The 25924-nt window shown below is 40.6% G+C and overlaps 1 protein-coding gene across 1 annotated transcript; it reads right to left on the bottom strand.

Annotated features, from left to right (window-relative positions):
* Positions 1-4627: 4627 nt before the first annotated feature.
* On the bottom strand, positions 4628-24619 carry LOC108530303 (uncharacterized). Its single transcript, XM_017873104.1, has 4 exons — positions 24556-24619; positions 23445-23611; positions 16626-16842; positions 4628-5432 (listed from the first exon to the last, which is right to left on the bottom strand). The coding sequence occupies exons 1-4, from the start codon at positions 24617-24619 to the stop codon at positions 4636-4638; spliced, it is 1245 nt and encodes a 414-aa protein (XP_017728593.1). The 3' UTR covers positions 4628-4635.
* Between the last annotated feature and the right edge of the window lie 1305 nt (positions 24620-25924).

Consider the following 25924-nt stretch of genomic DNA (forward strand, 5'->3'; position numbering starts at 1 on the left):
CTGTGCCCTGTCCCCAGAGGTGGAGTCTACAGAGACAGGCAGGTTTCCTTGAGCTGCTGTGAACTCCACCCAGTTCGAGCTTCCCAGCGGCTTTGTTTACCTACTTAAGCCTCAGCAATGGCTGGCGCCCCTCCCCCAGCCTGGCTGCTGCCTTGCAGTTAGCTTTCAGACTGCTGTGTTAGCAATGAGGGAGGCTCCGTGGGTGTGGGACCCTCCCAGCCAGGTGTGGGATATATTCTCCTGGTGTGCCCCTTTGCTTAAAGCGCAGTATTGGGGTGGGAGTCACCCGATTTTCCAGGTGTTGTGTGTCTCAGTTCCCCTGGCTAGGAAAAGGGATTTCCTTCCCCCTTGCGCTTCCCAGGTGAGGCGATGCCTCGCCCTGCTTCAGCTCTCGCTGGTTGGACTGCAGCAGCTGACCAGCACCGATTGTGAGGCACTCCCTAGTGAGGTGACCCCAGTACCTCAGTTGAAAATGCAGAAATCACCGGTCTTCTGTGTTGCTTGCGCTGGGAGTTGGAGACTGGAGCTGTTCCTATTCAGCCATCTTGGTCCGCCCCTCGAATTTTAAGACCCAGTTTGAATTCTTAGAGAGTGTTCTTTGTTAATCTATAGCTACTTTCTCTAATTGGTATGTGATAGCTTAATAAGCACATATACCAAGAGATGCACACTCTTTGCTGTAGCTCTGCTACATACAAAGTTGTGAGAGCTGTAGAAAAATGTTATCACCTTCCTAACGTGTATATTTTCAGAAGCCAGTGAATTCTGTGTCTTGTTGACATAACTAGGCAACTTAAATGCATTGCAGACATACCTAACTTAAGCTGTTAAGTTAGTTCTCCAAGAGAAAGTAAGTACATCTTGGTTGGAGGATGAAGAACCAGAGGAGACCAAGGAGGTATTTTCTGGGATGTCTCCTTGTCTAACAGAGTTATCTTCAAGGGAAGAGCTCCAAACTCACCAGGGCACACATTTGTGTGGCAGGATAACAATGAACGAGGGGCCAGTCCTCCTTTCCACTTGTCTGGCATGATCTCCTGGCTAGGACACGGTAGGTGTTTGCCAGGTGGCTCCTGGACAAGGTTTCTTTAAGGGAGTACAACAAGGCTTCAGTCATTGCTTTTCATAAAGTGCTTTGGGATCCTTCAGGAAAGAGGACTGGCGAAATATTATTACTAACTTGCTTCAATTTTCAAACCAAATGAAACAATTTTCTCCAGTGTAATTATTGCTTTGAACATTAGTGAATGTTCTTTAAAGGGAATGACTCTCATCTTTAAGTACCTACTTCTTAAAATACTCATTCCCTGGAGTGAATGTTTTTAATTACTGTCTCCCAGGCACCCTTGCCAATTAAGAGGATGTTTTAGCTTTGTTAAGTAGTTGCCAAACATATACATCCATGACTTGCATTTTCCAGATTGTACTCCCTCAAGAGTCTATACAGCGAGAAGAAATCAACGATGTAGCCCAACATGCACTATGTCTGCCTGGCTGAGGAGACAGGCTCCTGCCTCTTCTAAGAGACTGTTGAGAAGATGTATGGTGAACATATGATTACATTCTTAGATCAGATTGTGAGCTTCTTGTGGCCCAGGACTATGTTTCACACTTGATTCTTTGGATCTCAATGGGACTTAGAATCGAGATAGACATATGGGAGAACCTCAATCAAGGATTTTTGAGGTTTTTCACAAATGACGAAAGCTGATCAAGCATGTTAGAAAAACCCTGGAAAAGAAGACCTGGGGCAGTTTCCTTCAGAGACTCTCATATTGGATTAAAACAAAAAAACAGTGAAAGACAAAAATCCATTGTATCCAAAATTAAACAAAACAAAAACAATAAAATAAAACAAAATATCCTCAGACATTGTAAAGTCTCTATACATAGGAGATCGGCCAAATGAATAAAGGACTATGAATTAGAGAACACAGTTGTCCCTCACAAGAATGGATTAATTTAAACTGGGCTCACAAAATATTGCAAAGTGGAGGTATGGGGAAACCTACCTGAATAATAGCTAATTATGGAAGCTATAAAATACCACTTTTATTTAGGAATATTGCTAATAAAATACATTTTCAATTGATTTAAGTATGCCCATTAAAATGTAACATGCATTATTCTTTTTGTGGGCATGCCTTCTTTCCTCCCAGAAGATGAAAAAATAACCTTATGTCCCCAATATAAAATAGCAGGTTTAAAATTAATGCAATTTTGGTCCAGTATGCCAGAAGTTACCAACCAAATGAGGGGTCAGAAGGGTGGGTCTGTTTCTGCCTTTGCTGTTTGTTGAATGCCTCCCACCTGATTCAGTCACAAACTTCCTCCTATGCCATCAGAATGATCAGGATCAGGAACTTCCTTGGATTCTTAGTTCTTCACAATCCTAGAATATCATCTCACAAACTCATTGAACAGAACAATCCATTTTATAATTAGAAATAAGTAGAAACTGAGTGCAAATAACTTTGCCATTCTTGTTATTAACTAGGAGGCATAATTCGAAATGTTTTCCCAAATTTACTTTTAATTAATTAACTTAACTGAGATGTGTATTACATGAAGTTGGTATTCCCTGGCAATAAGCAGCTCTGTAATATTGGAAACTTGTTAGGTAAAGGCTGAATTTGAAATCAGAAGTAGGTAGATGATCTACAAAATAGGGGGCACCCTGTAGACAACAATCAAGAGTTAACTAGGTATGGACCAATTCCCAATGGGACAGTCTGGTATAAAGGGAATGATTCTAGTTCTGACCCTATCTCTGAGACTAAACCAGCTCCATGACCTTGAGCAAGTCACTTAACCTCTCTGGGTCTTAATTGCCCTACCTGTAAACCCATGACTTAGATGAATTTTATGATCCCTTCTAGTTCTAACACTCTCCCTTTCCATGCACACAGAATTCACATAGACAGAAGAAAACTGCATTTTAAAATCCTCCCAGGCATGAAAAGGGAGCTGTAGTGATTCTGATCAAGATTCTTTGGGGGTTTCATTGAGTATAAAATCTCTTAAAAAAATAAAGTCTGAGCTCTGGGCTTTAGTTTTCTAATGACCATAGGCCATGGGCCAAATCTGTACCTTTGCAGCAGGGTAATTATTTATGTTTAAATCAAATATTTTTAAAATGGAAGGGATCAGAATAACATTGTGAACAGGGGACTTTGTATGAACTCCCCTGAGGAGGAATGGTAGAACTCTGTGGACAAGGATAGGGCCATAAAGAGCAATATTTAACTGAAATGCCTGTGAAGCAGAAAAGGATCATTTAGAACGTCAGTGAAGTGAATGGGTCTTGGCTCCAGGAGATGAAGAGACTCGTGCCTTTTCTGAATATGCAGTGTGATTTGTCTAATTTGGATTCTTGTGAGAAATTCAGATAGGAGGTAATGAGACCAAAGCAAAATTTCCAGTTGTTTCTTAGCACATCCTTGGAATGAACCACTGGTAAGGGCTTCTGAGCATACTTTCTCTGATGCCAATTGGGCCAGATGATTTTGGGGCAAATTTGATGTAAGGAGAGGTAGGATGAAAGGGGAAGGCAGCCACCCTAGCCCTGGACAATCTGACTCTTGATTATGATGTAGGGTGAGTGGATATGCCTGTGGGATTGTGAGGAGCCCATTGCTGACTGGCCATATCTGCAGGGCACTTTATGGTTCAATGACAATTTCATCACCGAAGAATCTGGAGCTGATCCACTATGATTTTCAGAGACACAGCCCCCATGGACTTACATCGCTTAACTTAGAATTGTAAAGGAAATATATTTCTGCCCATGTCTCTCTCCCTCCCCTGTCTTATCTGTAATTCAGGCTTTCACTTTGTTTAGCCATCTCCCTGACCCCTGTAACAATCTATGGTTCATTTTCATGCTTGGATGGGAGCTGAGTATACAGGAAGGGCTACTTTCTGTCCTATTCTGTCTTTGCAAGATAGAGCTGAAAGAGAAGAATTCTCTACTTTTGTTTCTGGTGGTCTCCACACACCACTATGCGAAGAAAAAAAGGCCTGTCAAGGCCTATTTAATCAGATAAGTACTGATGGATAAACTGGATAAGGTGAGCCCTGAGAACTCTGTACTTTGGAATGACCTAGTTTAGCTGACAGGGAATCAAGGTCAAGCCCACTTGACCCTGGTGCCCTGGAGACACAACCTGGTGTCTTTCCCTCAAACTTTTCTGAAGGTTTGGAATGGAGGGAGAAACGATGCTAATCTTATTTTCATTTATGGAACTTCTCGTCATCAATCACAAACTCATGAAAGAGCCCTAAACCAGGGGTCAGATTACAGAACCAGCTGCAGAACAGAGGGTCTCTCTTTGGGATGGCCAACTTCAGTCATAGGTGCCACCAACAGGGTGGCATGTTTGAGTCATTGCATGTCGTATTCCATGTTGACACAACTCCCCCATGCCCTTTCTAGGCTGAAGTGGGAATGGCACTGGCAACTCTGGCCTCCACCCCTGACTCTATCCAAAAAAGGAGGACCCTGAACTTGTAACCTTTGGATTTATAACATTCAAAACTCTTGAAAATGAGTGAAAATGAGTGGGGTCACAGTGGGGCAGGATGGGGGTAAGGGTGATGTAGTGATGGAGGGGTGGACAGCCGGGATAGGCCTCCCTAAAGCATGCTGCTGAGTATTTCTGACACGGGAGAGGCAGTGGGGTCCTCCTGGCTCACATCGGGGCCTGTGGGGCTGGGCAGGGTGCTGCGGCCTCCAGAGGGCGGGCTCAAGCCAGCCCATGGTTTTCCATCCTGGGCCACCAGGGCCGCTGTGTAAGGCTCCACGTAGAGGCGGCGGATCGAAGGCCTCCCGTCCTGGGGACTGCTGTTCCGCTCCTCAGGAAGACTGGCAGCGTGGGCCAGAGTTAGGCCCCTGGGACCATCAAGGGCAGGGCCGGGCCGCTTGGCCTCCTCCGGCTCCTGGGCCAGACCACAGGCCCGGGACAGGTGCTGTGTGTAAATGCCCTCAGAGAGCGATAGCGACTGGGTCTCGCTGTGCATTCGCAACCAGCGATGATGGCGGCTGAAGCCGCCGTAGTGGGGGTGCTTGCCTGGCTTCCGTTTTCCCAGGAAGCCTAGCGGCGGCCGCGCACCTGACACAGTCTTGGCGTGGTTCTTGGGTGTGAATCCCGTGAGGGTCAGGCTATGGAGGAACTCAGCACATGAGCGATCGGGATTTGGGCCCTCGCCCTGGGGATCCTGGCCAGGCCCCAGTGGGGTTTTCACGTCGTGCACTTGTAGGACGTCGGGGGCGCTGCCGCTTAGGCCAATAAGGGTCTGCTGCGCAATGTCGTGCGATGACAGGTAGACCAGGTCCAGGTCTCGGGGGCTCAGGGCATCGCTGGAGTCATAGTCACTGTCGGTGGGGAGGAAGACTTCTGAGCAGCCTTCTTCATCAGAGCAGGGCTGTGAATCTGCGAAGCCAGAAACTGATGTTAGGAAAAATACAGTCTTAGCTGGAGCCCGCTTCACAGGCATAGGATCAGTGCATTTGACCCCGCACTTAGAAGGGTCCTGTGCTTCGTTTAATGCCCTGCTGTCACCTCCTGAAATGCTTACACATTTTGAACAAGGGGCCCCACAATTTTCATTTTGCACAGGGCCCCACAAATTGTGTAGTGGGCTCTGGTCTTAGCGGGAGGAAAGGAAAGAGAGGAACTCTGACAGGTCCAGCCTAGACAGAAGTAGGGCAACCTTCCCTCATTCCCATCACACACGCTTTTATTATTAGCTGGGCAGCTGTGGACAGGGTGAAACAGGCTAGAAAGCTAAATGTTATTCATTTATTCATTCCCTATTATTTCAGAGGTGAGTTTTGCATTTGACAAAGTAGCAGGAATTTAAAAAGGTGAAGGAAGAAGAGGAGACGCCAGTAGTGGCAGTTGGTAAACCTGACTTCAAATCCTAGCTGCCGTCCACCTCCATATTCTGAAGGACTACCTTGCTCATTAAAAAATACAACAGTTAATTGAAGAAAAAGCCCACATTCTAACCCAGTTACAGTCTGCTGATGGTGGAAAATCAGACATGATTATCCTCGGAATATTGCAAAATTCATGGATAAAGTTTGATTTGTTTGGGAGTCAGTATCAAGGTTTCTTGTATTTTAGGGACTAGAACTAGACGGAATGCTTTTTTTCCTTACTATAGGAGATGATGTGCATACTTGCTCTTAACTGGCAGGGCAAGATGTCAGTTTTGCCTTTTCACTCCTGGTTGTTACCCAGTATCCATTATTATTTGTTTAGTTATAAAATCTTAATTTTAATTGGGACACCAATGCACTTATGTAAAAGACCACCTTTTTTCAGCTTTCCCTGCAGCTAAGCATGGCGATATAATTAAGTTCTGACCACCGAAATGGAAATGGAAGTATAGTATGAAACTTCTGGAAGGCTACATACAGGGACCTGGCTTAGCTGGGTCATTACATTCTTTCTCTTTCCTTCCAGTTTACCTGTAACTAGATGTGTTGGATGAGGTCATGGAGCAATCTTGGAGATAGAAGCCACATGCTAGGATGGTGGGGCTGAAAAATAGAACTTGTTGCCTGAAGACCATTAAGTCCGCATATCAACCCTGACTTGTCTCCTTTTGAGCTTCTTTCACACAAGATAGAAAGTACCTTGTGTTTTTGACATTCTTGTTTGGGTCTTCGGTAATATGAACCCAAACTTTATCTTAACTGTTAGAAACCTAAATATCCACCGAGAGGGGTATGGTTAAATAACTGTGGTGCATCTGTACCTTGGAATATTATCCAGCAGCTACAAAGGATGAGATCAATTTATATGTTCTTTAAATAATGGCTACCAATAAAAGGATTCCCTCTTCTGCCTTTTTGAGTTCTACTGATCTGTTCAAGGTTTTCCTCAAACAAAACTTCCATTAGGAAGCATCCCCCAACTGTTGGAGATATTTAATTACTCTTGGGGCAGAGATATTTAATTCATCCATTCATTCACAATGAAGATTCTATATTACTTGAGATCTTGCTCTAATAGAAGCACTGTACTTGGTTCTTGAGTGGAAATAAAATTAATAAGAAATTATATCTGTCTCTAGGGAGTTTACTGTTTTAATGGATGTATAAAGAAAGTATGCATCTGTGAGACTGTGGCAGAACATAGATTTTATAAGAGAAGTTCAGCAAATAAGTGCAGGTATGTAGGAAAGGGGGATTATATTTTATTGGGACAGGATTGATGAAATACTCTATAATTTCATTTATTTTTCTCCTTCCATTCATTCATCTCTATGTCTATATTAATTTATGTCTTCATCAACTTTTAAAAAATGACTGGAGGTAGCTTTTAATAGCAAATATGCAAAGGATAAAAGGATTAGAAACAAGAGAGGAAGAAGAAAGAGCACAAGTAGTCCTGTTTTGATATTATATGAGTTGTATAAAATGTTAAAATTGTTGGGGGCTGAGGGAAGGGTGCATGAGACTTCCTGTACATTTCTTTGTAATCTTTGGAGTCTACAATTATTTCAAAAAACATTTTAAAACAGCATTTAATTTTAAAAGGTAGGGTGGAACCAGAGGAGGGTACTGAATGCTTAGATAAGGAGTTTGTACCTTATTTTGTAGCCAGTGGGTAGTCATCAAAGAATTTTGAAGAATTGACAAGATGAGAGCTATGATTTAGGATAGCAACTAGGATGTAAGATCAACTTGCTGAGGAAGAGGTAGCAGGGAGGCCAGCTGGGAAGCTGTGGTCCAAGCTATATTTTCCCTCCAAATGTTTATCTTGTTCAGGCTATGGGGCTAAGCAAGAGCTGTGGTTGTGTGGAAGAAAATAAAAGTCCAGGAAAGTCATTCATGGAGAGATGTTTACAGAACAGTTATTTTGTGCTAGACAGATATGGTCTCTGCTTTCAAATAGCTCAAAGAGATTGGATTAGACAGTAAGTCAGAAAACACATAAGATTAATTTTGGGTAGTGTGAAGTTCTGTGAAGACAATGAAAGTGGATTTTAACTGGAGAGTGACTTAGGAGGAAGATGCTTTTGATAAGGTGGCCAGGGGAGGAAGCATCACTGTACAAAGGGGAGTCTAGGTGAGAACTCAGTGATCAAATGAACCGACTATGTGAAAGTTTTAGGGACAAGTGTTCCAGATAACTGGGAGAAGTGAGTGTATGGCCCCAAAGTTATTAGTAGATATCAAACTGTGATTCCTAGGAAGACAGGAAATTAAAGAAGTTAAATTTCAGCCTTGATTTGGGTGGGGGGAGGGGGTAGAATGGATGGTAAGTTTAATTTGGGACAGGTTGAGCTGAGGGAAAGCCAAAACGTCAAGGAGGGGATGAACTGAGAGCATGTGGGTAGCAAAGCTGAAGGAAGCTATTTGTGAGTGTAGAGAAGAAACTATTGGAGAGAGAATGGTTGAATATATGAGTGGTGAGGTTGATGAGATAATAAAGAGGGGTGATAAATTGTGAGCACCAGTGCTGGCATTGGTGCTTAGTGAGAAAGAAGGAAGGACACATTGTCCTCAGAGGTAAGTGGTTAGGAAAGAAGAAACATATATTTCCAGGTTACAAGGAGAGAAATGTATAAAGGCCTGGGCTCAATGACTCTGATATTCTTTAAAAAGCCTTAGTACTTTTTCCAGTCTTTAGTGGGAAAATAGGACACTGCAAGTAACAGGATTTCAAAATTGTTGATTGTTTTGATGATAGCAGGGGTAGGTGCCTTAGGAGTGAGGAGGAAGAGAAGATAACTGAGGATTTGAAATTGGACTTGAAATAGGACCCATCCAAAGAATTCATAATTGACTGTAGTTGAACATCCTTCTTTGTTTATCTGATCAGTGCGTTCAGCTGTGTGCATGTACTTGTGTGTACCCACAATGGTAATAAACAATATCCTACATTTACTTAGTACTTACTGTGAGCCAGCCATAATGCTAAGAGCTCTAAGTGCTTTATTTTGTTTAACACTTACAGCAATTCTCATTTTGCCGATGAGAATACTGAAGCTTAGGCTTATCAAATTTTCCAATTTGTATTCTTGATAAATGGTAGAATAGGCAGCCAAATGTAAATCTGTCTCACTACAAAGACTTGCTTGCTGCCATCCACCTTAGCATTTCCATGACTCTGTGTGGAAACTTCCTGAGGAGTGGCACTTAGTTAATCTAATTCACTTTTTGTGGTACACAGAGTTAAATTACTTAAACTCTTAGGGCTTCTTGACATTGCTGCTACTAGAGAAACATACTAGATCTTGTATTAGTTTCCCGTGGCTGCTGGAACAAATTACTACATACTGGGTGGCTTAAAACAACAATAAAAAAATAAAAGAAATTTATTCTTTTACAGCTCTGGAAGGCAGAGTTTGAAATCAAGGTGTCAGCAAGGCCACACTCCCTCTGGAGGCTCTAGGGGGAGAATACTTTCTCTTGCCTCTTCCAGTTTCTGGTGGCTGTTAGTATTTCTTGTGAACATGCCACTGCTATCTCTGCTTCTGTCTTCTCATGGCCTCTCTTCTGTGTCTGTGCCTTCTTTTCTGTCTCTCATAAGGGAACTTTTCACTGGGTGTAGGATCCACCCATATAATCCAGGATGATCTCATCACAAGACCTTTAATTACATCTGCAATGACCCTTTTTAAAATAATGTCACATTCACAGGTTATGAGCGTTCAGGTATGGACATAGTTTTTGGGGGCCAGGAGAAGACTGATAGTAAAAATTACCAGAACTAGAAGTAACCACCGTAGTATGTGACACTTTCAGTCCATAGTCAAGCACTTTGCAAAATCTGTCTGTATTTTGATCTCCCAACACACGAATAGTGAGAACGCATTGCTGGGAGGAAACTAAGGAGTATATGAAATGTGCCTTAAATGAGCTGACAGTCTAATATTTTAATGGAGTATCATATTTTAAGACCCAATCTCTCAAGGAGAGCCTGTATTGTTTTCCCCAGGTGGAGTTAACTGCTCGGTTCTTTTGCCTCTTAGAGCATTTTATTTATATCTCTGTAACTGCATTTACCAAGTTTTATTATAAATTATCCATTTTCCTATTTGTCTTCCTCATTGGACCATGAACTCTAGGGAGCATGCAGTATGTATGTCTTACTCATCTCTGCTTAGTAAATATTGAGTAAGTCAGTCAACAAAGGAATGGTCTAAGGAACAAATCAACCAAAGGGATGTGTAGAATCTTTTGTATTTCCCAGATCATATAGTCTGAACATGGATATACGAGTGGACTATGAGAACCTCCCAACTACACTGTGTCTTAAGCATCATTGTATTATTAACCTCTTGTGCTATAAATGGTACATAGAAGACTCTCAGTAAAGCATATTGAGTGGAATTGAAACGGAAACAAATATTGAAATCTGGGAACATAACGAATAGTGATATTTGACTGTCTCTTAGAAATAATACTAAAAGCAAAGCATCCTGAAAGGATCCAATTTACTTAATCTACCATAGATTCCTGAAAACAATCACCCAGATAATTTTGCTTTATCTTTGCGATATTTGACTGAAGAGCCAGCCCAAATATAGCAGAAAGAACAATTGTCTTAAAATTAGAGAAACCTGGACTGAAGTCCTGTCTTGCTACCTACTGCATATATGATCTTGAGCAAATCACTTAGCTTCTGTGAACTGGTACTATGAATAAGTACTATGAGGAGTAATTTAGTTTGTTAAAGATACTTTAAGTGGGCTGGGTACAGTGGCTTACACCTGTAATCCCAGCACTTTGGGATGCCGAGGCAGGTGGATCACTTGAGGTCAGGAGTTTGAAACCAGCCTGGCCAACATGGTGCAACCCTGTGTTTACTGAAAAAAAAAAAAAAAAAAAAAAAAACCAAAAATTAGCCAGGTGTGGTGGTGGGCACCTGTAATCCGAGCTACTCGGGAGGCTGAGCATGAGAATCACTTGAACCTGGGAGCCAGAGGTTGCAGTGAGCCAAATTTGTGCCACTGCACCCCAGCCTGGGCAACAGAGTAAATCTCTGACTCAAAAAAAAAAAAAAAAAAAAAAAAAAGATACTTTTAAGTGCCTTAAAAACAGAAGATATTAATATTATTGAAATCCTCTTCACCCTAAATACAGAATAACATATTAATATCATTAAAATATAAACCAGTAATCAGATATATTTCAAGGTGAGAATGCTGTTGATAATAAAGGTGAATAATAATTTCTTGTATGGTATCTTCTGCTGGTGATGATCTAGTCCAGTAGATTTCCTAACCTACATTTTAGAGTGAATTAGTGAATGATATAACTGATTTACTGTAGCTCCCAGAACATGAGAGATAGGAGATTTCGTTTCAGGAAAGATGGGGAGATGACATTTCAGGAAAGACTATTGACTCAAAGCTTCTCTTGATTTCAAGAGAAGACCTAGTTATAACCATAGTAACCTAGGAAGGAGATGCAAAAGAGCTTGAATATTAAGTGGTAAATATTATCTCCTTGGTTCATGGACCCACACTTGGGAAACACTGCTGTAGTGGGAATCTAAATATTTGACTTGCATGGTGATTGTATTATTTATTAGAAGACTTAGTGGAACCTATTGCTTAGGGTGGGATACCCCTCCCAGAACAGTCTGGGAAAATCTCCAGGATGCCAGCCAGGGCACTGAGGAGAGTTTCCAAGGACTTAGGCCACTGCTGCTCCCTCCCTTCCTGGAAAAGAATGCAAAGTGCAACTTCCATCCCCAGATTCAGGCCATATGCTCCATTAACCATTGTAGGCACCTTGCCCAGTTGTTATTTTAATAAACTTGCTTATGCTCCTCAATTTCCCTGAGAGGGCCCACTGGGCAGGCCAGGACTGGTAGAGCCTTGAATTTCCCCTCTGGTTGACCCAGGAGCTGTTTGATGAAAGTTCTGCTCATAGTATTAGTGCTGGCTTAGGAAGCTTGGCTTTCTTGCCATTGTAATGAGTGTTGTAACTCCTGGTTTCTGTGGGTCAGGCCAACAACAGCAGAGTAGAGTTGATGTGGATTTTGAGGGCGTTATGGGGAGATGACATTTCAGGAAAGAATAATTGACTTAAAGCTATTGCTTTTTTCTTAAAGGCAGGGGGCATGGCAGGACAGAAAGTAAAGAATAATAATCCATATTTGCCCCAAAATCGATCTTCACAGTTTTAATGTATTGTCTAAATATATATATATACATTTCTATATCTATTTCTATATCTCTCTCTCTCTATATATATAAAATTTGTGCTTCAGTGAATTTATTTCCACTGTGTCTGAGTAGTCTTTAAATAATTTATACATGAAGACTTTTACTGAATCTTTCATCAGGCCTTGGGTAGAACCTCCGGGTTTTGTTCACCTTCTGATATCCCAAGAGAAATAATACCTTCAGATTCCTGTTGATTTTTTTTGAGCTATGTATTTTCTGCCATAGTGCTCTTAACATCATCTGGAAAAAGGTTACCAAGATTTACATTTGGAAGATCAGGATAACCTTCAAATGCATCTGAAGGAAACAACTCCCCCCTCCCCTCTATTGCCTCACCCATGTGTCACTAGGAGAAACAGCAGTACTGGAAAAAAAAATTGCTGCTGCCTGTGACCACTATACCCACAGAAAAGGAGTGGGAGAGAAAATACCCATGTGATGGACCAAATAATTCCACCCCCTGCCTTGAGCTGCCTTTTCTAGGAGCCAACTTTCCCCCTTGGGTCCTTGAGAGATGCTTAATTTTAATTGACTCACAAGAGTTCTACTTTGTGTTTTGAAAACCACACAGAAATGGGAAGTAAGTGAAAGAGTTCCACTCTCCATCCCCTACTCCTAACAGATACATGCAAACAAATTCAAGATACTCAACAGCCTTAAAACAGAATCTTGGGCTGGCACCAGAGGCTAGGTTTGTGATAGGCTCTATATTTCTAGCAGGCTCTGTAGAAGTTAGTGAATCCTATACACACAGAATGGAATTGTGCTGCAAACTTTGCCCTGCGGGTAACCCAGCAGGTATGTTCCTCTAAACTGCATTTCCCCGCTTTCATGAATGGCTTTTGAACAATTCAAAGTGGTCACACTTGTGAGAAGGACAGAGAATGCAGTGACAGATTTCATTGCTCTGAAATGCTTCTGCTTTTGTGAGGGGTAGGACACTGAATGTTTCTCCCCAGCTTTCAACAGCACTTCCCCGTCACTGGGTTCCATTTCTCATTTGCAGCTTTCCACATCTTTGTGTTTCATAGCTCATGGAATCTTGGCTTCCAAGAAGTAAATGGACCCAAGAGAGAGTTATATTTTAAGAAACAGAATGATGATCACTCACATTTTAAGTTAATAATAAAATCTGAATGTAATTGGCCAGATCCTCTTAGCAGGGAGTGGTGCAACCCGTCCTCAGGCCAACGTGAGAGTTTGGCACTTCTGTGGCATAGAGAAGGCCACCCTCATACAGCCAGGGAGGAATCCACTAAGGACCTTGTGGCCAAGAGAAGATTAAACACTGGGAAGGTTCTGTGAGCTGAGAGGGCAGACAAGGGCTGCAAAGGTGGAAATAGAAATGAAGAGTTGTTTGTAGAGTTAAACAAACTGTAGGACATCGTAGCATACATAGCTTTCCTGCCTTAAAAAAATGCCCTTTCAACCCCACACTTCTCTAGCTACTACCTTCCCTCCTTCTTCCCTTTTGCAGCCAAGATTTTGAAAGAGTGAAAATTCCTGTCCTCCTTCTTTAACTCTCATTTACTCCCTGATTTGCTTCTGTTCAGTTTCTATTTCTTTCCCTTCAAAAACTGCTCTCACTGATGACTTCCTTGTTGAGAAAAGCAAAATAACTGGAGCTTTTCAGTTTTTGAATTTAACCTTTCTCTACACATTTTGATTCTGTGACACTACTCTCTTTTTTTTTTTTTTTTTTTTTTTTTAATCTTTCTCTGGTTGTTCCTTCTTAGTCTAATATGTCTTGACGCTTCATTCCACAGGGATCCTTCCACAGTCTCCTCTTCTTGTTCTACCTCCTCTTTCTAGGGAATCCCAAGCATTTTCCTAGCTTCAAACGTCATTCACATGTTAACGAATTCTTAAATCTATATTATTAGCCCAGTTTTCTTTCCTGAGTTCTAGACTCCATGCAGCTTGTTTTCTGCTGAATGTTTCTTTTTGTACGGAATGTTCCAAAGCCAACGCAAATTCAACATGCCCAACCACCCAAGCTTGTTTTTCCTTCTCTCTTACCTTTTTTTGGTAAGTGCCATCATGATACCACGAGGCACCCAAAGCCAGAAAACTTGGTGTCTCCTTCGTTAATAACTTTCTAAGTTGCCTCCTTGCTTCAATGTTTCCCCCTTAGGGTCTCTTCATACAGCAACCCGATTTGATTTTAAAGAGTAATTCAGATTATATCAATCCTTGTTTAAAAGTTTCCAATGGCTTTCCATCACAAGCAGGATACAATCCAGACTTTTTCTATGACCTACAGAACCCTGCCTACTCTGGCTTCTGGCTTCTGTCTTGCTCTCTACCCTATGTCTCACAATCCACCCTTTTGTTCACTGTGTGTCAAAGATCTTGGCCTTCTTTCTATTCCTCACCTACCTCAGGGTCTTTTGCTGTTTTATTGTCTGGAATATTCCAACTCCAGATCTCTGCATTACTAGCTTCTTCTTCTGGGGTTGGTTCAAATGTCATCTTTCCAGATAGGTCTCTGCTGAGCATTATCCTAGTGAATTCAACACACTTCCTGCCTACTCCCACCCCTACTGCTGTTTTGTATTATACGCTGGAATTTTCACGACCTGAAATTATCTTTTTTGTTTATGTTTTCATTGTTTGTCCCTCTTTCTAGAATGTAAGTAAGCTCTACGGGAGCAGATACTTTGCTTTATTTATCACTGTATCCCTGTTACTTCAGAGAGAGCCTGGCACGTAGAGGGTGACAAGTAAATAAATATATTTTTTTAAGTAGAAAAGAATGAACAATGTTCTTAGATCCTGAGTTTCAGCCAAACTGCTTGCAATTCCCTAAACTACAAACAGTTGTATAATCTGCTTTCTTTGCCTATAATGCTCTTCTCTTTCCTGTTTTTCTGCTCAACTCCTGCTTATCCTTCATACCAGATTCCATCACCTCCTCCAGGAAGCTCTTTTTGATCATAGGAGTTTAATATTTAGTGCCTCTGATAAACTTCATAGCAGGTATGCAACTATCAGGTAATTTTTTGTTAATATATCTGTTTCTCTTATCAGCCTAACTTCTGGCAGAGATATTTGATTTGTATCTCTAGCCCAGTGGCAGTCTATAAAAATGCACTCTAGAAACTCTACTTAAATATTTTGTTGAGTTATTTGGTAAGTCATAGACTCCTTTGGTAACGTAAATTAGCTGTCTCCTAAGTTCTTCCACTTGTCAGGTTTTGGCTTAACACATTGGAGTTTTTTAAAATACAGGTGCAGACACAAACTTACTCAGAGAAAAGGCTCAGATTCCCAGTAAAGTTTTCTATAATAAAAATAACATTAAATATGATATTGACAATATATTGTCTATTAGATGCCATGCATCTTTGATATAGATTACCTTATTCACCAGTAACTCTTCAAGGTATAGGTATTATTCTCATTTTACATACATGGAAACTGAGAGTCAGATGTAGTAATCTACTCAAGCTCATACAGCTAGTAAAACAAACCTGGGATTTGAATCCAGGTCTCTGATTTCTAAGTGCAAGCTCTTTCTGTTACACCATGCCGCCCTCTACGGGACAAGTCCACAAATCAGGCCTATTTATTAAAAATATTATTATGAAGCTTGCAAAATTGGAGCTCTTACAAACTATTGAATCAAGAAAGATGATTTGAATTGCCATTACTTTCATTGACTAGAAAATGGCACTAGTCTAAGCATGGCTAGGCAAGAGCTTTTTATTGCCTTTACCTAGTATGCTTTCTCTCTACTTAAAAGCATAGAGGTATTTTGTAGAAATTTATATTAACCGGGTCAGGTTTTTGCTGTTACACTTAATACCCAAGGGTGGAGAGGTGCCTTGCTAGTTACCTTCTCCAACTTGTTTAAAGTTCATTATATCCATGATGAGGCCACGCTACTTACATGCACTCAGTTTCAGGATTCTAGTTTATCCAAGGTTTCCCTCTTTCCCACCTTGCACTCTAAAACATTGTGCTATGTGGATGGGAAGTTTTTCCCGAACTCTCACCCAGGTTGGGGCCTGCTTCCTGCCTCATTCTTGTCAGATGCTGTTTAATAGAGGTTGGGGCTGTTCTCCTTCCTTAGTTTGTCTTGCTCAGATTCCCTTGGCTTGTGTGGCCCTCACCTGGCATCACAGCGGTCCCCATTCTGCATCTTTGAAACCGTATCCCTGCTTTATATCCTTTTGCATCTTGTAAGTGTGAGCTAGAACTAGAATGAATCTTCCCTGCCCCCAAATGGCACTGATCTTAAGTTACTGCTCTAGTTTCCTATTCTCTACTGTTCCAATTTTGTTTCCTCTATGCTGTTAGACTCTGACCCCGAGCAGTGTTTTCAACCACTTTCTGGAACCAATACCTCAGCACGAAAGTCCTTATCAGCGAAGAGAAGACCAAAAGTCCAGGGACTAAACAACAGAACTTCAGATCTCATTGCTTACCACTCACTGCCTTTCTTCTGTGCATCTCTGGGGATGGGGGTGGGGATGGAAGACAGTCTATATGTGATGATGATGTAGAACTAATCTTCTTTAGGTTCTGCTCATCTGAGGGATCTATCAGCTTAGTGATGGGCAAGCCAGAAACTGGTTGCTTGTATCTTGCATACTGTAGAGCATCCATGATCCATCTCATTTCCCGCCAAACTTCATCTATTTGCTTTGGAATAAAATGGTAAAAGACAGTAAGTTATCAAGCAATGATTAAAATAGAATACCTTTCCCTGAGAGTCCAAGATGATCTGATCCATTTTCCACAATATTAGTTTTGAGCAAGAGTAAAATATTTTTAACACAGATTTGTTAAGCCAGAAAATACCTCTTTTTTTTGTAATATTTTGTGTTTTGCATATTTTTACCAGAGAGGTTCTGTCATTTAGTGAAAATAGTGGAAGACTTGGATGCTAGCTGGGATATATCACTTATTAGCGATATACTAACTCGTAGCAAGTCACTTGACCTTTCTGAGCCTTAGTTGCTTTATTTGTAAAATATGGCCAAAACATTTTTCCTTTATACCTCCCATGGTTGCTGGGCTGATTAGTTGAAGTGATGAATTTGAAAGTGCTTTGTGATGCCGCAGGGTACATTACTCACACATATAAAGGGTTATTATCTCTCAGATTCTAATTAAATATTCCTCATTAAGATATTGTGAACGCATATGATAAAGCCTGAATTTCAGAATATCTTAAGAAAGAAATGTAGTCGTAGTTCTTATATGTGAACTAGAAAAGCAAAGCTGTACTGGAATATTTTTGCTAAGTAGAGATTTTTGGACCTATGTTAGTAGAAAATTATTGACTTTATATATTAGACTTACTACATTCTTACATATAGAGTAAGGGCTTCTAAAGTTCAAAACGGCCTAAACAGTTTATTCTTAAATAATTTAAACATCCTTGCATTTCTAGAGTAGTCCATTTTAAGTTGTTCCATTTTGATTTTTGGGTTATCAAAGTCATTTTAATGATATTTTCATTATAAAGTACAATAGTAGTTTCCTTAAAGCCTATTTGCATAAAATTCACTCAGATTTTTGTGACTCTCTACATATAGATGACAAAAATTTTCCAGATCTTGATAGACATGGGCCATGAGCTTTTTTGTTATTCCATCTCAAGGAGGGGCTGTTGGTTAAACGTATTTTTTTCTTATGACCCTGGAATTTGTGGTAGGCTTTCTATTTAAGTTCACTCGATTACTTGGGCAAGCCAACTTCTTTGGGCCCATTTACTCAACTGTAAGAAGAGGTAATTAGTCTACATGATGTCCAAGGTCCCTTCCAGCTCTGAAACTTTAGGATTTTTGAGGAACATTTGGAAATTTGGTATTAACTAACTTCCAGATAGAAGGTGTTCATTATATGAGTCATGCAAGGTTAATCTCTCTCTCTGATTGTTGAAGTTTTAAAACTAAAACACTGCCCAGTGTTATATTTTACTTTCAAAATTTCTTCATAGATCTTTAATCTGTACTTAAAACCTACTCATTAAGAATATCCACAAACCTGGTCCTCCCAACAAACACAGAGTAGGTCTGAAGTTGTGACATTCAGTCTGCCAAGTTGAGTGAAAAGCTAGCTAGAGTGAACTAGTGAATGGAAGGGTATGGTCTACAGCCGTTTTCCCTTGCTTTCTAGTTCTTGTCAGTCCTGTGGTGACAAGACTCAGCAGAGTATTCAGGGCCAGTGATGAAAGCATGATATTGAGCTTCAGGCTTTTTTAGCTTGGTCAGTTGTGCAGGAAGTTCAGCAGTAGGCAGGCCCATGAGGAGGCACTAAGCCATTTTGAAGGGAGAAATCTAAAGTCTGGGGATAAAGCCAAAGTGGGAATCCCAGATGAGACTCAGATGAATTTTCCCAATGAGATTGTTGTTCTCTCAGCTGGCTTTTACTGGCCCTACCTCATGCAGCATAAACTTGTTGAAAGTTATTTTAAAGGCACCGCATGACTGTGGAGAGCTTTTAGAATGCCCGACAAGGACAGGGATTGTGTTTTGGTATTTTTTGCTTTCAGCTTTGCAGAGTAGGTGTGCACTCAAAAAATGACTGTTTAATGAATGAATGAATGATCTAATTCTTTAGATCTCTACCTGCAAAGAGAGTTATTATACGGATTAAGTAAGATAATGTAGACGAGTGTACTTTATCAACTACACATTGTTATAAAATGTTCAGTTTTTATAATGACAATCATGATTACTGTAGTGGGCTGAATATGGAATCCCCCTTAATACATCCATATCCTAATCTGCAGAACCTATGAATATTATTTGATATGATACAAAGTAATTACTTTATATGGCGAAAGATACGATTAAGTTAAGGATTTTGAGAGGAGGCGTTTATCCTGGATTTTCTATGCAAATCCTAATTCTAACAACAAATGTCCTCATAAGGACATTTTTGTAAGAGTGAGGCAGAGGGAAATTTGTCAGACATAAGAGAAGGAGGCAATGTGACTACAGAAAGAGAGATTGAACTGATGTGGCCAGAAGTCAAAGAATGCCAACAGCCATCAGAAACTGAAGAGACAGAGACTAGATTCTCCTCCAGAGCCTCCAGAGGGAGTGTGGCCTTGCCAACACTTTAATTTCAAACTTCTGGTCTCCAGAGCTGTGAGGGAATACATTTCTGTTATTTTAAGCCACCCAGTTTATGGGAATTTGTTACAGCAACCCTAGGAGGCTAATATAATTATTAGTAAATAATCTACCTGCTCTCTTTGGATAAGATTGTTTCAGCTTTATTGCTGGCGATGAATAGAGGGATTTAGTGTAGAATTTTTTTTAGAAGTATGCAGAAACAATATTTACTTCTTAATTTTTCTCAGTGATGTGAAGAGGTCTTAGCTGAAGAAAAACTTAAAAAACCATATGGGTATAGGGAGGTCTGTGGATTGAGTTTAATGAGACTTAGCTAATTGCTCCAAAAGAAGGCCAATTTTCACCCATTTTACCTTATACTGTTGATCTAAAAGTAACTGACAACATAATCCCCCTGATTTTAAGGTCCAAATTCACCTTCTAAAGACTTGCTGACACATTTTAAAAAAGAAAGACCATGAATTCCCTAGGTCTGTTGATTAAAAATTCTGTATCCATTTCTCACCCCGCCCCTTAAAAATTTCAGTTTTCATCTCGTAAATTATATTCCTTTCTCTGTACTCAGGCAAGATAATATTTTTATTAAAATGTAAAGGTGATTGGTTTTCTCACAGCACAGCTACAAGGTGCTCGAGGGGATGATAGATTGGCTATATTTAATGAGCTGTGTTTCTATTACAGCTTAGGAGCATTTGAAGCATTACAGTATATAAATTATAGCCTAATTGCCCTTTAGGCTTTAGCAGCTCAAAATATGCCAAGCTCCAGGTCTTCACACTTGGACATTTCTGCTGTATGTGCTGTCTATAAAGCCTGTATGCCTTATCTATGATTTTCTACACCTCCTCTGGTCTAGCCCTCCCTCTTTCTGGCTGCACTCCTTGGCTTCTTTTCCTAACTGTATTTACATAGACTCCCTTGCTCTTTACAATGTTTGGTTTGTGTAGTGACTTCAACACTGTCTTAGATCTGGAATCATACAAATGCTCTCATGACTGGCGGTCGCCTCTGCAGGTTATGGTGTGTGGTGGGCTGAGCTGTGAACACCAATGGGTGAGTGGCTACAGCTGGTTTTCATTTTGACAGAGAAAGAAAGAGAGAGAGAGAGAGAGAGAGAGAGAGAGAGAGAGAGAGAGAGAGAGGGAGACCGAGACCACAAAGTCAACATAAAGGGAGAGATGATGTTGAATTGTCTCCACTCAGTGAAATTATTCATGTTGGGAGAAGCAAGGAAGCAAGGTGGTTCACTGAAGGCTACGAATATAGGGAAATGGTCTTGTTTCACCCTGACCAAGAAGTTATATTTTGAACCCTTTGAGAATTGGCTTTTATCCAAGTCTGCGTGTACCTGGCTGACTAGAAGGGAAGTATGTAGAGAGGGCTCTCAAGTTACCTGCTTTGGGAGACCAGAGCAGGCTAGAACTTTGAAGAATTCCCAGCCTGGCCTGCCTTTATCCAACCCACTTACTGGTGTGATATAAAAGAAAGAGAAAAAGGCAGTGAAGCCCTACACTACATGAAAAAGAAAGGAGCAGGGGTAGTAGTCAGGGAGTAGGAATGAGGCCAGGGAACTCTGGGAGGAGTTTGAGAACACAACGGACTGAAGAAAGTCAGCCTTCTTGTTGGAGGAACATACTGGATTCAGGGAGGCATAAGTGGAATAAGGCAGAAACAGAACCTAAGGCATGGGTAGAGAAGTGTTCCTCTAAAAATATCTCTGGTTGTTAAGTCATAAAACGTTAGAGCCAACTAGACCCACAGAAGTCATCTAGTCCAGTTCTTTCATTTTACATATGAGGAAATTGAGGCCCCAGAGATCAAATGAATTGTCCAATACTCCAGAGTTTATCAGAAGATTTGGGACTAAAAATGTATGCTCCTTGATTTCTTTTTATTTTTTTGTTTGTATTTAATAGAGATGGACGCTTACTGTGTTGCCCACGCTGGTCTTGAACTTCTGGGTTCAAGAGATCCTCCCGTCTCAGCTTCCCAGCCTCCTCTGGGACCAACTTCTGATCTGTTGTTATTCTTACTATGCTCCACTATCCCTTATATGGAGTTCAAAAATAAGCCAGTCTTTCATATTCTCCTCATGCTGCACTCTCTTCCTTTTCCCTCCCCTTGCCCACCATCTGTGTTCCATTTTTACTAGAAATGAAATCAATGAAGTAAATGTTTTGAATGTTTAAATTCTACATTCTCAGGCCAATGGAGAAAGTAACTTCTTGAAAGTTATTTCTCTATTCTGAGAGGTCACCTAAGATATCTCATTCACAGGATGAGGAAAGTAGGATAAACCTAAAGATTTGTCTGCTCTCCACTTTGCAAGTAAATTACAATATTTTCTTCCTGAGTGTTTCAAACACCTCGAATCTCATATATTCATATTTCAAAGAATTTCTCCTTCTTGTGAATGAATGAATGAATGAATGAATGAATATATAAAGTATTACACATTTACTGTGTGCCAGGCATTTTGCCGAGTGTTTTATATGTATTATCTCATTGAATTCTCTCAGTAACATTATGAGGTAGCCTATTCTTATCATCCCTATTTTACAGATGAGGAGATTGGGACTGTTGGGACTACAAGAGATTTCTTTGCCCAAAGTTCACAGCATTTGTTCATCTTAAGTCCTCATTACATCTTGTCTGGATAGCTATAATAACTTCTTATCTGGTTTCCCTGCCTTTAGTGTTGTCCTCAAATCCTTATTTGGTGAGCATGACCAGAGTAAATGCTTACAATAAACAACCAGTATGGCTGTACCACTGTATATGGAAAGAGTATCCTTCCCGTATACATAGATTCAAGAGTATGCTCGAATCTATCCTAAACAGAATTGTGAGAGCCTGTAACTTAACTTTCTTCAAAACTTTGGGTAGCTCCCTGTTGCTTACAGAATAAAGTACAGATTTCTTAATCACGGCTTTTAATAAAGCCCTTGTGATCTGCTATCATTGCCATCTTTCATTCTTGCCTGATTTCTACCTCTCATCACTCAATTTATGTCCCAACCAATAGCTTGACTACTTATCATTCCCCAAATACTGTTTTTCTGCTCTGTCTGCCTTATCTGTTTATATTTTCTCTTTGAATGCTCTACATTCTATTTCACCTTACTGTAATCTAACCTATCCTTGTAGGCCAGGCTAGATATCAATTACATCCTTCATGGGAATGTTTCTGATACAAGGGAAAGTAAATTTTTACTTCCTTGTGTTGACACAGAGCTTATTTGTTTCTTTGTTTTGTTTTGGTATATCTTTTTTTGGCATCTAGCACATTTTACAAATTATATTTACACACATTTCTTATCTACCCTGATGGATTTTAAACTCCTTAAGATCAGAGACCATGTCTAATTCAACTTTATATCTCACATACAGTGCCTGACATCTGGTTGTTTAATAAAGGTTTATCAAATTGAACTGAATATGTATTATAGTGATATTTATCATGGGGCTATTGCTATTCTACTCATTTTGTGAACTGAGTAACTGATGGACAGAAAGATTGACAGGTTTGGCTAAGGGATTCAGAAGCAATTTCAGGCCAGATCCAAATTCTCTTGACTACTAGTCAGTACCCCTTTCACAAGACCCTAAGGTGTTACCATAGGCTTTACCAGACAAGACCATGGGAAGGGGAACACATTTTCTGATCTTAACAGCCACATATTAAAGTGCCAATTCCGTGAGAAAGAAGCCCAAAACATGAGGAATTTTAGTTCTAATTGGATCTGGGTTAACATAAACTGGTAGGTCATTTTATTTTCTTTTTCTCTGAGATATTGAGTTAATTAATACAATTTTTCTTTCTATTAGAATTGTCAATGGGCTACAAGGTAAGAATAATATTCTAGTTACTGCTTCTGGGGGGTGATTTTTCTCTCCTGTATGGAAAGCTACCACTACCTACCATGGTGACTGATAACAGTTCTTTGTAATATTGTGATTTATCTGTAACTTTTTCTTAAGACTCTGTTTGAAAACTTATCTCCCTGAGCTCCACATTTTAACCAACTCAATAGGCTACTTAGACACCGTGTTCTTTGAATCAGCCTGGCTGCTGTCCTTTCCCATGCTTGGCTGTCACCTTTTCCACCCTGCCTCTTTTCCCTTCCTTTTACCCCAGAAGAAACACACAATTACCTGAATGAAATCTAAAACTTGCTGGTGTCTTTGTTTGGCAGCTGCAACCTCGCTGTCCGAGATCGCTTCCCTGAGGGACTGTTGGGTATTCAGAGAATCCAGTTCCACAACAGCAGAAAGGCGGCAATACAGACTAATAAATTTCTCTCTGTAGCTGCAAAAATGAACTGGAAAATGGACAAGCAAAATAAAACATGTTAAGATCTGGTATCAAAATAGAGAAATTCATACCTCAGAGAAAACAAGTTGAATGAAAACATGATTTATTAATCCTATCAGTGGAAAATATTAAGCCATAAATAAATTATAAATGTGCTCTTAAGGGGCCAGTTGTCTGGCTTTAGTCAGACAGTATTCCCTTTTAAGGTTTACCAACTCCTAGTAAGGTATGGGGAAGTGGGGTTGGCTAAAGCTGCAGTTATGTGGACGTTTCCGTAAAGTTGGGGCTGAGTGTGTCTGTGTGCGTGTGTGCGCGTGCACACACACATATATACACACACATACTGGGAAAATAAGCTTGCTTATCACTTTAAAGAAAAAAAGCCAAGTAGCAATTTGAAACCTAGTTTTGGGTTTCACTCCTGATTTCCAGTACATATCTTGCCTACTCCTTTCCAAGGCCAGCACCCCCAGAAGACAGAAGACATCCTTTTCTCAGAGTGTCTTTGGTCTGACTGCAAAACTTCCCCAAGGGCCTATTACGATAGGCTTTGATCCTCTTCTGCCTCTCCCCTTCTTGGCCCCTCTGGATGAATGATAAGAGCTGTTGCTGCCTGGACAGACAATTTTTTTGCTTTCAGCAGACTTGGTTTTCTTCTCTCAACAGATAATGGGACAGAGACCACAGGAAGGAGTCCAGCCTTCATCTCCATCATTTCCTTTTTTCAGGAGGAACAGAGCAGTGTAGGATTGAGCCTGGTGTAGGCAGCTTGAGATGGTCAGATTTCCTGTACTTCTCTGACCAGCTCTGATCATATACCGTAACTTCAGATTCTAGTAGGATGAGGAAAGCACCCTGTTTCAGACTATCACAGTACTGGTTTCTTCCTGGGCATTGATGAATTTGGAGACTCATTCTTCAAGAACCTCTTTTACTCTGTTTACCTCTGACCTGTACCAGTGTGTTCCATGCTTTGGAAATAGGGCTGTTCCAACTCACAAGTCTGTTGAAACATTTTTATTCTGGCTTCTTTAGTGAGGAATTCTGGGAAGAATATCTAATTACAGGTAGTAATTACAGGTAGTAATTAGATGTTGATTCCTGAGACCCAGATCTGGCCATTTAGGGAAGCTAAAACCACAGTACCTCAAAATGGGGCATTGGTCATCTCTACACCTCAATGAGGAAGCCCTACTTTTCTGCATATTGAGAGAGATTTCTGTGCACCCTACAATTCCCATGTTACCACTGCCTACTACTTCCTTGCTTTTTTTTTCTCTGGGAATAAATCTTAGGTGAATGCCAGGGCAGTGTGCTCTGTCTTTCCGCCCATGGAAGTAGAAGAGAAGAATGGGGTGAGGGTGTGAGTAGTCCATCCTTACTCCAGCTATGCCTCATTTCAATGAGGTATTTCTCAACTTGGGAGGCCTCTGTCTTGGGCTCGATTTTTCTCTGTGGTGTCAGATCCTTCCTTCCCATTTTTCTCTGCTCTGTTTAGCACTTTGTTTGCCTGACACAGAGAACTGATTTCATATGCCCTCTCAGTAAATGACAAGCTATGGAGCTTCTCCCGAATGATCGAATTCTCATACTATTTCCCTGCTTAAAGACTTCTACAGAGCTTCCTCTGGACCTGAGGATAAAATCCAAACATCTCCCCATAAGGAAAGCTCCCTGCGACCTAAGATTTGAATATATTTTCAGTCACACCTTCCCTCATGATGCCACCTTCCAGCCCTAGTCCCTCATCAGTCCTAAGCTTTGGTCAAGCTGAACTTACTACGAGTCCCTTTATACTTCTATGCTTTTAAACATGCCTTTTCCTCCTCCTCACATACCTTTCTTTACTAATACCTCCAGGTCAACTTGTGATACTTGAAGATTCACGGTAAGTGTTTTCTCCTCAGCCAGGTTTTCACTGACATCTCCCTGCCAGGTGGAACTAGTTTCTCCCTCTTTTGTGCTCCTAGATCACTTGTTTCAAAACATTTCATGGCACTATCCTACTACATTGTACTTCTCTGTTTACTTGACTGCCTTGGCATTAGATTGTGATTTCTTTGAGGGCAGGAACTATGCCTCCTATAATTTTTATGTCATTGAAACCTGGAACATTGTAGCTTGTCAATTAAGGTTTATTGACCAAATGACTAAATGAATAAATGCATGAACGGATCTTTGAGCTTTCGCCCGAAGGCTCCTCTTTTCTCCATTGTCTTTCCTTTACTGTGGGCTTGATTTTCCTGTTTGGAAAGGTGTTTCAGGTCTATGATATTTCCTGGCAGCTCCACAGGAAGGAATTACCACGACTTTTTAGCTT

The sequence above is a fragment of the Rhinopithecus bieti genome, unplaced genomic scaffold, assembly GCF_001698545.2.
Source record: "Rhinopithecus bieti isolate Rb0 unplaced genomic scaffold, ASM169854v2 scaffold_7870, whole genome shotgun sequence".
Taxonomy (NCBI): Eukaryota; Metazoa; Chordata; class Mammalia; order Primates; family Cercopithecidae; genus Rhinopithecus; species Rhinopithecus bieti.

Excerpts from the sequence above, each read along its gene's own strand:
- LOC108530303 (XM_017873104.1), bottom strand. The coding sequence starts at position 24,619 with ATGTTTCAACAGACTTGTGAGTTGGAACAGCCCTATTTCCAAAGCATG. Across the intron at positions 16,843-23,444 it reads AAGTTTTAGATTTCATTCAG|CAAATAGATGAAGTTTGGCG; the intron begins GTAATTGTGTGT and ends TTTATTCCAAAG. Across the intron at positions 5,433-16,625 it reads CAGAAGAAAGGCAGTGAGTG|ATTCACAGCCCTGCTCTGAT; the intron begins GTAAGCAATGAG and ends CTGGCTTCGCAG.